The 13,658-nt window shown below is 38.1% G+C and overlaps 2 protein-coding genes across 2 annotated transcripts; one reads left to right on the forward strand and one right to left on the reverse strand.

Moving 5' to 3' along the window:
- Positions 1 to 9,351: 9,351 nt before the first annotated feature.
- On the reverse strand, positions 9,352 to 10,198 carry LOC110922646 (copper transporter 6). Its single transcript, XM_035977019.1, has one exon. The coding sequence runs from the start codon at positions 9,915 to 9,917 to the stop codon at positions 9,423 to 9,425; it is 495 nt and encodes a 164-aa protein (XP_035832912.1). The 5' UTR covers positions 9,918 to 10,198; the 3' UTR covers positions 9,352 to 9,422.
- A 333-nt stretch (positions 10,199 to 10,531) lies between these two features.
- LOC110925372 lies at positions 10,532 to 12,045 on the forward strand. Its single transcript, XM_022169331.2, has 2 exons — positions 10,532 to 11,083; positions 11,309 to 12,045. The coding sequence occupies exons 1-2, from the start codon at positions 10,597 to 10,599 to the stop codon at positions 12,043 to 12,045; spliced, it is 1,224 nt and encodes a 407-aa protein (XP_022025023.1). The 5' UTR covers positions 10,532 to 10,596.
- Positions 12,046 to 13,658: the final 1,613 nt, after the last annotated feature.

Below are 13,658 nucleotides of genomic sequence, written 5' to 3' on the forward strand. Positions count from 1 at the left end.
AATATTATAACTAGATTTGGCATTCCCTCTGAAATTGTATGTGATAATGGCTCCCAATTCATTGGAAGCAGAACCACTAACTTTTGTGATAGTTGGGGAATCAAGATGATAACATCAACACCAGTTCATCCACAAGCCAATGGTCAAGCAGAATCATCCAACAAGATCATCATCAACAATCTGAAGAAGAAGCTAGGATCTAAGAAGGGAAAATGGGCAGAGGAGTTACCTTATGTGCTATGGGCTGATAGAACAACTCCCAAGAACGCCACTGGTCAAACACCTTTTTCTTTAGTATTTGGGGCAGAAGCAGTGATCCCAACAGAGATGGTGATCCCAACCGCTAGAACAAGTGCTCGTGATCCTGAAGAAAATGCTGCAATCGTGGCTCAGGATTTGGATACTATTGAGGAAATCAGGGATCTAGCTAGGATAAGGATGGCTAGCTACCAACAAAGAATGGCTGGTGCCTACAACAAAAATGTTAGGATAAGGAAGTTCCAAGTCGGAGATATGGTGTTGAGAAAAACATTTCAAAATACTATCAATCCTGCTGACGGGAAGTTAGCACCAAAATGGGAACGCCCTTACTTAATTGAAGCTGAAGCAGGAAAGGGGGCATACAGATTGCTAACTATGGAAGGAAACTTGTTACCAAGAGCCTGGAACGCTGTTCACTTAAAGAGATACTTTATGTGAACATGATCCCTCAAGCATGTGATCCTCACACTGAAGTATCCTCGAAGGATCCCGATGATGTCAGTGATCCTTACTCTGGTAATATCCTTATCTTAAAACATTTACATTTCCTTACTTTTTACCAAAGGATAAGGATCCTGTATCCTTCATCCTCTACTCACGAAACATTTGAGTTATGATAGTTCAGGTATCTTCAGCATATCGTCAAAGATCTTCAAAAGCACCGCAGATCCTTGGGTCCAACCCCAGTTATCCTTGGGATTATCCCCAGTTTCCGCCAGCAGCGCACGATGATCCTGATATAGTTCACGTCTTTGGGACCAGTACCCACTTCCGAGGCTGACAACCTCATCGTACTGGCTATACCCAGGATCCTCCGTATAATGGTAGACGTACCATACATCCGTTCCTAAGGTTTCTAACGTTTTCACGTTAGCTAAGGTTTTGACATTTTCATGTCACTAAGTTTGGATAGTCGCCAGTAAGGGCCATACTCCAGTTTACATACGATCCTTTGGGCTTGTCCCCAGTGATCCTCCGGGATCATCCCCAGTTATCCTTTGGGCTTGTCCCCAGTGATCCTCCGGGATCATTCTCGGTTATCCTTTGGGCACATCCCCAGTTGCTAATTTATCTCTTACATTGGCTTAGTCCCAAGTTATGTTCCGTTTTTTCAGGTTTTCGAAGTTAAACAAATAAGGATCCTTAATCCTTAATATCCATTAAAAGTTTTACTTATGGTTATCCCGATTGAAGGTTAGGATCCTAACTTGGATCCTCAGGTATGATCCTTGACTATTTTGATTATACTCATTATCCTAACCGACCCTTATACTTTGACAACCAAACCTATGATCCTTGAACTAAAGTACTTCGAAAATTTTCAATATCAGGATATTTGATCTGGGATCATATCCTAAATTGGGATAACATATTTTCAACTCTTGCCATTTTAAAACAAATATAGTACAAAAACAACTAAGAAACAAGAAGATAAGGATAACAACACGAGATAAGCCAGAAAAGTTAAAGTTATATTATTAAACAAAAGGATCATTAACCCTTTCAAAAAGTTGTCAAAATTGCCAACCCACATTTCTACCAGCAAAACGTGGCCCGTCCACATGGGTTGGCAAAGGGTGTCCATTGTCTATGCGGTCTTAGCATTGTGCAGGAAAGTAAAAGCGGCAGGATCACAAAGGCTTCATCCCCCAAACAAAGGATCCCTCCACCTTTTGCAATCCTACCTATTGTTCTAAGGATCCAGAATCCTTAACCCTAAAAACTATTGTTCGAAGATTACAAACCATAATTGTCTCAAACCATCAACAACCACAAAAACCACTACCAAACCTAAAAAATTGGGCTCCGGCCTAGTCAACAATATCCATCATCGCCCAATCATGCAGCCTACTCCTTTGCTGCTCCATCACCACCGGCTGCTCCACCTTGATCCTTGTCAGCATCACCTCCCTCCAGCATTGGGATCTCCTCAGCCTCATCCTCGTCCTCCAGGTCCGCCAGCCTTGCCTTCCAACCTTCAACGTCCCACGAGCTTTTGTCAAAGGTAGGATCCTGAGCCTCCTCAGCCATCTGAAGTTGTATCTTGTACATAGCAATTGCCGCGGAGACCTTGGCGTCTTGGGTGATCTCCTGCTTCTCGTTATCCATATCAATCAGCCTTTGAGCAGCCTCATCCTTGGTAGCCCGGAGTTCTTTCTCAAGATCTGCTATCTTGAGATCCTTTAACACACCCATTTGCTGGAGGTCGGCAATTTGGCTCTCCTGGTCCTCAACATGGCCAAGATAGGTCTCAATCTCGGCAAGTTTCTGTAACAAGAGAAAAAAGACAAGCTTAGGATCAGGTGATCCTCAAAAGAGCAGGATACACAAGCAGGATATTCGTGACGGATAACCAACAGGGGCAATGATCCGTACCTCATTCACGTAGTCAAGGAATTGCTGACGGAGGAGGGGAAATCCCTGGAGATCATCTGAAGCCTTCCTCTTCTTCCTTTTGCCTCGGATAGGCGCTTTAGGAGCTGATGCTGAAGGACTGGCAGCAGGAGCCTTCTTCTTCGAAGACGTGACATTGGCAAGATCACTTATCCCAAATTTGGAGGCAGATTTAACAGACCTGGCAGATTTTCCAGCACCTACACAATTCAAAAACAAGATAAGTTCCCTTATTAAATTAAATACTCTTACATAAAACTTACTTTCTATGAGGATACTTACTTGACATTGTGGCAGATGCAGAGGATATCTCTTGAGAATCTTGGATAGTGACTTGGAAGCTTCTAACTTCAGGATCAAGCTTTTTAAAAGCTAACACTCTTTCTCTTGCAGCAGGGGTCAACTTTAAGTGAGCAACGGAAATAGCTGCATAAAAGACAAAAAAAAAGAAAAAAGACATTAGTGATCCTCATCATATGAGACAGGACTGATAGTGATCCTTCGAGGATCCTCTACCCTACCATGAGTGGCCCATTCCTTGGGCAGATCCTTCCCATCCGGGATGGAATCCCTTCTAACAAAGAAAAAACGACGCTTCCAGTTTGTATCATTCTTGGTGACCTTGAAGACAGGGTGATCCTCCCCGGCTTTCCGTTTCAGCAGATACCGGTAAGAACCAAAAGTGGTAAAATCGTAAAGCTCGGCCAACTCCGTCATCCCCAGATCAATCCCTTTCTGCTCAATGATCCTCTCGAAGGTATACAGAACCCTCCAGATCATCGGCATAGCTTGGATATAAGAGATGCCGGTTAAAGAAAAGAAGGATTGGGTGAAGGATGGAAAAGGATATGAATACCCTATGGTGAATGGAGTAGCAGGAAAAGCCACCCAGGTATCCGAAACAGAGTCACTCAGAGCGGTAGGTGTGAAGGACTTGAAAACAGCATTCGCCGGAAAGCAATGACGAATTCTGTCTATGTGAACATCAGTAAAGCAACACCTCTCCGTAGGAGAATCCTTGATAATCCCCTGGCTTTTTAAGGGGCTATCCTTCTTGGGATCCTTGTGTGGAGAATTCCGGAGCAACATGTTTGTGACGGGATGGAAACAGAGTAGGAGCAGAAAACAGAGCAAAGAAAGAGAGAAAGAGAAGAATACCTGATCAATCTTCGGTGCAGAATATAAAGGGAGTGTATCTTGAATTTAAATACAAACTGATCCTAACCCTATCTCCTATTTATAATCATGATTTGCAGGGATTGTCACATCTGTGACGTAATGATCACAACGGCTAGTCCGCTTATAACGGCTAGTTATCCGAATAGTCCGTTGGAGATAAAGATCAGAGCAAAATATAATTCGTTTATTTACAATAAACTCTTTATATTTTGGGGGCAATTGTTAGGGCTGGATTTTTATTATAGGTGATCCTTATACGTGATCCTAACCAGTGATCCTTGTTTCTTTGGCAGACAGTGATCCTCAACAGGACTTCAGGATCAGGATCATGGGACATTATGGTGATCCTCATACTAACGGCCACTTCCGCTTAATACAGTATTACTTTGCAGGAACATCTAGCAGGATACGCTCTAGGCATCATGATCCAGGGACGCGTCTTCACAATTATGGCAAGAGCTTAATTGAAGATAGACGTTGCACAGGATACGGAAACTAGGCTTGATTTATGGGCGGCTATTTAGGCTAGATTGTATCTCGTTTCTAAAGGGGTAATGAGCTGATAATTAGTCCTTTTACCTAAAATAGGTCATCTACACTTGTATATATACCACTCTCCATCATTTGGAAGAGGACACACGACATACAACGCAACTCTCACACACTTAGACACTCGAAACAATAGTGATCCTTGTACTCAGCTCATTATCATCCGAAGTTGTAATCTTTTTGTTCTTATATTGAAGTTTGGTGATCGGTAGTTGCCATCACCCGAGGTTTTTTATGCCGGAGATCATATATTGATCAAGGGCTTTTTCCTCGTATAAATCGTTGTGTCTTTGCATCTTTATCACAGAAGTGATCCTTTACTTTCATAATTAACCAAGCATCATACCCCGTTTACATAAAGTTTGGTTACATTATCCTTGTGTGATTTTTGACCAAAACAATAATTATGATTTATCACTTATCAATTACAAAACATATAAATAATATTTAAACTAAAAAATCCGTAAAACAAAAAATAAAACTTACCTATAATTATGGGATCATTTTGTGGGAAAAAAATTACATATTTATTAGAGATAGAAGATCATGAGTAATTTAAGGATATTAACTAAATTAGAATAAATAAATCAGTGGGAAAAAAACTCTGATGATGCGTAGAAATACGACACGTGTCCCAAAACAGGTTTCTTTTATTATATAGTATAGATATTGATTGTAAAAGTTGCATTCTAACAAGATTTTTTGCTATAATATATAAACATGATTAATCAATGAAAATATCTATATAATGTCCAATAATCATCGAAATTTCTACAATGTAATCTAACATAATCATAGGCAATAACAAATTTCAATTTCTTCATATGAACTCTCTAAGGTCAAAAACCCCAAATTAAAAATTTCAAGATCCCTAATCTAGCTTGGAATCAAATCTTTTGTATGCCATTTATCATAGAAATGGATAGAGGGCTTTTGTAAAGCTTGAAAAATAAATCAGATTAGGATTTAGAATTACCCGATTTGGTTATGACCCTTATCAAAACACATTATCAAATCACATGTATAATCAATAACTTGGATTCATCTTCTTCGATTGTGGTCGATCGTTGTTTGTCTTGCTCCGTTTCTCATTTACAACTCCCAAATCAGTAGTCCTCATTAACGTTAGTCGAAATCGCACCGGAAGAGTCGAACGGAGGTTGGGGAAGAAGAATGTAAGGTTTTTGATTTTGATTTACGGTATGATTTTGAAGTATTTCGCTGATTTACAGGGATTATGATTTCGCAATGATGATTTTAACCTTCGCGGTATGATTTATATATATATATATATTAATTTGATTAATTTAATTATACAAATTAGTTTCGCCCGCGTTTAAATGATGAAAGATCGTACGGCTGTGGGCGTCGCGTACACGTTTGTACAAATTTTTTTTTGGCCAAACTCGCGCGAGAAGAAGGAGTTCTCACAACTCGTGGTGGTTTTCATTTAAACCAAGCCCTATATATATATATATAGGATAGGGATCATGAGTGAACAACATCCTTATTTGTGAACTAAATGAACTAATCTTGACCCTTGATTAGTTTTTAAGATCAAAAGGGTAGGATTGTAAATGGACAATTAAATTTAATTTTTAAACTACTTATAATTTGCATTCAAAATATCAGTTACCATAAACTGATCCTACATTTTAGTATTTTAGTTTAGTTATTCCTAATCAAGATTATAAAATCCTACATCCTCCATAATTACGAATTCATACATCTTAGATCCAGTTCGTCAATCATCTTATTCTTTTTTGCTCTTAATAGTTTTCATCAAAGTTCCAATTTAACACCTACAAACACTAGAGTTGACCGAACTATCGCCGTCTAAAATGGTAGTCACCATCATCGTCTGAACCAATGGTTCTTCATCGCTTGAACCGACGATTCTCGCCGTGTAATTGTTCGTTGTATTTCCAAAGATACTCGTCGTGTAATTGTTCATTGGGATTAACAAGGATTATATCTTTTAAATTTTACAAAGATCATTATCTAAAACATATAACAAACAAGATCACGTAAGTTAAGAAATTCATATCTGGTAGTTTTCTACTCAATTTCTATCGCATAGTTCGTCATGTCTTTCAACCATGGCCGACCCAAAAAATAATGCCCAGCCATTAGTCGATCGCACATGTACACTTGTGTATAATCATATACACACCTGTGTAAATTCATAACTACATTTATTTACACACACAAGTATACTTGTGTATACTCATAGATACACTTGTGTATTAAAGTCTATACATTGGTGTAACCAAAAAAACTACATAACTTTTACATTGTACACATAATAAAAATCAAAAACCATACCTAAAATTAAATTAAACCAACCAACCAAAAATCCGGTTTACGTCATAAGAAAAAAAAAACTAACCATGTGCCAACATTAAGAAAAAACAAAAACCATAGTCATAAACATATTATTGTCTACATTGAACATTCTAAACATTAAGCCTATTCACCACATTGTATGCAACCGCTTCAGCCATTACTCGATCGCGGAGCGTGTTAGCATTGGAGCACACAATCTTCACAGCATACTTTTTCCTTAACTGAGTCAAACACACCTTTTTTGGCGTGTGTGCAAGCAGAAACCCGTCGTCTCCTGAAGTAAAAAAACCACAACCATTAGGACGCTAATTAGAATTTCGGGTCCATAATAGGAATGCATGTATGTTATACCGTCTTCTATATTAATGAAGGGCACACGAACAACTTTAAATGTTTTACCACTCGGAACCCTACATGCTTGGCTTTTAAATCATTTTCCTAAAACTGTTACATTCAGATACACAACGAATCAGCACACACAAAAAAAAGTAACGGTTCCATAAGCACTTTCAAACGTTAGGCAGTTTAAACATCCAATCTACCTGTGCTATTAGTAACACCCACATTAGCTCCTTCATTCCTTTTAACGTTGTCCGTGTTAAAACCTGTTTAAACATAGGTGCATACGACAAATTCGTTATTATTTGGACCAACAGTATGTACTTCAGTTTAAAACTACCAATCTATATCCTTTTTAAATACAGTACATAGGTGTACATCACCACCATTACATCACCATTAGGAGATAAAAATCATCCCACAACCAAAAGATACACTTGTGTACTCCAACTATATCTTTTTTTATCTAATATTTATATGAAAAACATCATACTTTTTTACAAACACAACAAACTGATGTACACAATAAACTCATTAAATTCACTTGTGTACTTCTCGTTATACTTATTTTCTGAACAACATAGCTAAACTTTCTGTATCCACCATAAACACAAGTGTACCCACATCCAAAGGATACACTTGTGTACTCCAACTATAGCCTTTTTTATGAAATATTTATATGAAAAAAAATCAGATTTTTTACACACAAAACAATCTGTTGTACACAATAAACTCATGAAATACACTGGTGTACTTCTACTTAAACTTACTTTTCTGAACAACATAGATAAACTTTCTGTATCTATGATAAACACAAGTGTACCCAACAATATTAACTACAACTTAGGTAGAACACATGCATCCCCCAACCCAACCCAACGCTACACTAAAGATTTTCTGGCGACATAGTGCACCGACAATCATTCCATTCCGAACCCACCTTCCGATGGCAGAAGGTGCTCATCACAACGAATGAAAACATGGGAAAAAAATACAATCCAAATCGTCAGTCGCTCTACTAAACCTAAAACACAACAACTTATTCATTACAGAACAACCGATTGAACAAACCCTAAATTTTTTATTCTCATAAAAACAGAAAATAAGACTAATATACATGAATAATCAGTCCACTGAAGTATAAACTTACCATCTTCAACCTTAGCTTCTCTTGCGTCGCCTGCTTGGTTAACCATCGTCTTCCTTCTAATCGCCGATTTGGGGGGAAAAAGATATCTTCGATTTTGGGGGTCTGGTTTTTTGATTATGAATATTAACAAGTTTCAAGGCATTTTAGTTAGAATAGCTAGCTATGATTATGGGGGAAAAGATATCTCTCAATCAAATCCTCACAATTTGTTTATTGTTTCCATATTTAAAAGATTGTGATTTTACATAACTATCCCTAACATTAAATTACACCTATTTTATTATAATAAATAATTAATAAATTGGATTAAAATCCAATCTCAAGATCTAATAAAATCAATGGCTAGGATTTGTTCACAACTTAACCCTTGTTCACTCTAGAACCCCACCATATATATATATATATATATATATATATATATATATATATATATATATATATATATATATATATATATATATATATATATATATATATATATATATGCAACTATTGAGCAACGAGATGATGAACCTTGACCAAAGTTAATTTTTTTTTTGAACGGTCAACTAAAAAGTTAATTTTTTTTGAACGGTCAACTAAATCATCAGATAAGCATCTTGAGATGCCCTCAATCAAGCAAATGCATCTCCTCCTTCATAACGGTCAGAGTTGGATACATACCCGAGCCACCAAGCCACCAGTTCCGGGGAGAACCCGAAGGCCCACTGCGGTAAAACCCGGTTCGGCTTGGTTTCGAATTGGCGAAACTTCATTGCCACCACCAATGTTCTTCAAAGTGATGCTAGTGCGAGTTGAATTTGAGATCTTAAAAAAATAAATCAACTGACCAACCATTAGACCAATAGTTAATGGCCAGATTTATAGACTACCTAGCTTTATCGGAACAATCACTAGAGCCCTAGTTGGACAATGAGAAACTATGAAGGGGGTAGGTAGTAGGACATGAAACATAAAAGCTTGAAAATAATCGTAAAACACATCATGTGTATCACATTTCAATAGTCAACTAAATTTTCTGAGTTTTACCATCTATAAATAAACATATCAGTTGCAATTCAACTACATCTTAACTTCATCCTATCAATCCATCAACCCAACAAAAACATCTATTTTAAAAAATATGTGCATATTGTTATTAGAACTCATAGAATACTACTTGTTACATAACTAAATCATTAGAAAAATCCACTAGACTATAGAATTAGCAAGCCATTGAAGAGATATCTGAATCTTTTTCTGGTGATTTATTAAGCACTCCAAACACAAAGAACCCAACAGCATGCCCTGCTATTGCCACTACAAACACACCAATGTTAAAAGACATCACAGACAACATCACCAAATACGAAAACAACACACGCAAAGTGTGTATCAATGTACGCAGGATACCGTTGGATTTTGCTGTGGCAGCGTTACTATTAGCTAGGCATTCCATAATTAACGCGAGCACGAACACCAAAACCAACGCCAAAATATACATTCCTGTGCTGCTTCCGGGCCAACCATGGAAAAGAATCCAAGCGTTTTTCCCCCAATAAAAAGTCATGTGTGTCATCGTTTTATTTGATTCCATTCCCCTTCCCATATTCATATCCATATCCATATCCATTCTCCCCATTGATTCCTTTTGGGATGTTGTTGGCGGCATTCCCCCCATTGTTCCATCATCGTTCATCGCCATCGAGTCCATATTCATTGGCGGTGGCTACACGTTGAACGGAACCCGGGAATCGTCTATTATTATCTATATATCTTTTTCCCCTTTCCCCTCTATCCAATTCTAATATGGTTAGATTGAAATACTTTGAAACCCGACATGTTTGTGTTGTGTGCATTTTCACGTCTTATTGTCACACGGTACATTGGATATAATAATTGTTCATATTGGTTGGTTATCCTGTAAAGAAGCCATTGTATTTAGAACAAATTAAGGTTCAGAAAATCTCGAGTAATATTGGTAACGAAAAAGAAGCCCTTTTGTCCAAACAAAGGTTGGATCAAGTATCATTCAATATTATTTATCTCGGTTAAAAATTAGTAGTGGTAAAAAGGAAACAAACCATGTTATTATTCTCAGGTAATGCGTACTTGCGTAGTGGGGCGCTTTGCCCTTTCATGGCGCCTACATAGCGCCGTCTACACCACCACCAAGGGCGCTATGCCCCAAAATTTTTTTGAAGCGCGATAATTATCGCGGCGTGTTGAGGAGATGATTTTGATTTTTTGACCGTTACAAACGGTCACTTTAATAAAAAAAAATCAATTTATTTTTCAAACTTTCCTTTAAATCATTCTCCTCTCCTATTTTTTTACCACACACACTCAAACATTCTCATCTCTTCCATATTTTTTTAAAATTCTTGATATTTTATACAATGCATCCATTCAACCGTGGCTTCATTCCTCCCCGATCTAGTGCGGACCCAAACCAAAGTGGTAATCCTACTCGCCCCGTGGCGCCGGTTCCCACTAGACCCAACCCTTTCGGCTCCGGTTTTCTCGATTACAATCAACAAAGTCCCGGGTTCATGAATCTTTTGAACCAACCGCTATCATGGGACCCTAATCTCTACGGGTGGAACCCAAATCAAAACACGGATGGGATGGGGTCGTCTCAAGCGTTTGGGTCGGCTCAAGCTTTCGGCTCCCCACTACACGAACCCGATGTTGTTCCGGAGACGCAACCCGAGGTACCGGATACGCAACCGGAGACGCAAAAAGGAAAAGGAAAAGCAAAACGGGCACATAAAAAGAAAGTGGAAACCAACACCCGAGCGAAAAAAAATGTGATAACGTGGGAGCCCGAAGAGGAGTATGCGTTAACCCGCGCTTTCATCGATGTTTCGGAGGACCCGGTCATATGTATGTTTTTTTTTTTCTGATTTTGTTTTTTTTTTCGGTTTTTTATTAATTTTCTGTTTTTTTTTCAGTTTTTTTTATTTTCTGTTGTAAATTTATTTTCTGTTTTTTATTTATTTTCTGTTTTGTTTTTTTTCTGTTTTTTATTAGTTTTCTGTTTTTTTTTATTTTCAGTTTTTATTTTTTTAGATTTTGCACTAACATTTTTATTTTTATTTTTTTTTGTAGCAAACAATCAAAGTAAAACCGTATTTTGGAACCGAATACGAGAACTCTTTTTCGATCTCATGGGTAGAGGAGAGGAGTACTGCCTACCGGACTCTATACCGGGGAAGTGGACCGATATAAACAGGAAATGCACCAACTTTCAAACCGTGTACCAACGCTTGTTTTCCGGATGGAAAAGTGGAAGTAGCGATGAAGACATTACGCAACAGGCATTGGTCGTGTATACGGAGGCTAATGGCCATTTCCCGTACATGAGGTGTTGGCAAATCCTTCGCCATAGCCCCAAATGGGCCATCGTATCTACTCCAAGTGGTCGTTCGGGAAATACACGGCCATCAAAGAGGTCCAAAACAAACGAGTCGGGTGAACCCGAAACGCCAACCTCCGACGCTCGAAACACCGACTTGAACGAGGATATTCCGGATGACGAGCCGGTGGAGGAGCTACCAAGACCGCCCGGAAGAAAAAGCCGGGCGAAAAAACCCGAGTCGTCGTCGATGTCTATGGGAACGGATATGAGTAACGCATTTTCGGAGATAAACAAGCGACTTCAAGACATACACGAACTCGGTAATAAACGTTTGGAGGAGAACCGCGAAGTTACGGAGATTATGCGGGATCGACAATGGGCTCACGACTTTGAGTTCTACTCCAAACCGCATGATCACTTAACGGGAAAAGCTTTGAAAATGGCGTTGGCACAAAAGGAGCGGATTGAAAAAAAATATAACCTTTGATTGTGTAATTTTTTTTATGCTAGTTTAATGGGTTTTTTTTCTAGTTTAATGTTTTTTTTATTTTATTGTACTTTTTTTATTTAATGAAATGAATTTTATTTTTAAAAAAGTTACAAATGAATTAAAAAAATAAAAATTAAAAAATGAGTAATGATTACACAGGGGCTTTATGACTACGGCCTCAAATTGCATAACGCCCCATAAAGCCCCGGGGTGACGTGGCATGCCACATGTCGCATAACGCCCCACAAAGGGCTTTATGACTACGGATGGCCTCAGTATGAGTATTTCTCTATTGAAAAAGTTTAAAAAAGCATTTATGTTATGTTAATTACAATGGAAGCAAACCATTTAAAAAAACCACTATAAACCATATAAGAACACAACCTCTAAATTGTATATGCGTCTAAATCAATTAGGGGAGGAGGGGTGGTCACTAGTGATAGATTTCTATCACTCCCACTATCCAATCAAATCATGCCATGTCATCACCCAATATTCTATTACTAGTGATAGAAATGTAAGGGGGTGGTATTACTAGTGATGAAATTCTATCACTCCCAATTTTTTTTTAATTTTTAATTTTATTTTAAAACACTAAATTATAAATTTCACTAATTTTTTTTTAATTTTTTATTTTAAATTAGAAATTAACAATATAACACTAAAATTAAAAATTTCATTAAATTTAAAACATCTATTTCAATTTAACATACTAGAAACATACAATTTAAAAAAAAAAAAAAAACCTACTCCTCGTCCGAATCATGAAACTCCAAACCTAGTGAACCTACTAGTTCGATTAAATCGTATCTCAACCGAAAGTGAGTTTCTTCGTTACGCAATTGTAGATGGATATCTTGTGGAACTTGAACTTGTGTAGGAGGATCCAACACCCAATCCGGGGATATTGCACGTCCGTCTTGTTTGATCAGCATATTGTGCAATATGATACATGCATACACTATGCTATGTATTGATTTCTTGCTCGTCGCACGAACCGGTCGGTGTAGTATACCCCATCTACCCTTTAAAACACCAAATGCCCTCTCAACATCTTTTCTTGCTGATTCTTGCAATTTTTGAACGCCTTTTCTTTAGCCTCGACAGGAAATGAGGGAGCTTTCACAAAAACAGACCAAGACGGGTAGATACCATCCACAAGAAAAAAGCCTCGTCTGTAATGTCGACCGTTAACATAGAAAGGAGAGGAAGGTGCGGTACCATCCGTTACGCTTTGGAACAACGGCGACGTGTGCAACACATTGATGTCGTTGTTTGAACCTGGAACACTGAAATACGAATGCCAAATCCATAAATCATTCGACGCCACCGCTTCTAGTATGTTGGTTGGTCTTTTGATGTCTCCTCTAACATACGCCCCTCGTAACTCTCTTGGACAATTTTTCCACTCGATATGTGTACAATCGATGCTACCGAGCATCCCGGGAAAATGCCATCTAGCCTCGTGTGCGGCTTAAATATGTGAGATGTCGTGGCTCGTCGGTTTACGTAAAAACTCGTTAGCATACAACTTAATGACCGCGTTGCAAAAAAATTGCAAACATTCACGTGAAGTTCTTTCCGACATAGCTAGGTATTCATCATATTGA

The sequence above is a fragment of the Helianthus annuus genome, chromosome 1 (genome assembly GCF_002127325.2).
Source record: "Helianthus annuus cultivar XRQ/B chromosome 1, HanXRQr2.0-SUNRISE, whole genome shotgun sequence".
Taxonomy (NCBI): Eukaryota; Viridiplantae; Streptophyta; class Magnoliopsida; order Asterales; family Asteraceae; genus Helianthus; species Helianthus annuus.

What these genes read in the sequence shown, in the direction of transcription:
- LOC110922646 (XM_035977019.1), bottom strand. Translation starts at nt 9,917, where the DNA reads ATGAATATGGACTCGATGGCGATGAACGATGATGGAACAATGGGGGGA.
- LOC110925372 (XM_022169331.2), top strand. Translation starts at nt 10,597, where the DNA reads ATGCATCCATTCAACCGTGGCTTCATTCCTCCCCGATCTAGTGCGGAC. An exon ending in TTCGGAGGACCCGGTCATAT is followed by an intron (nt 11,084 to 11,308) that starts GTATGTTTTTTT and finishes TTTTTTTTGTAG; the next exon opens with CAAACAATCAAAGTAAAACC.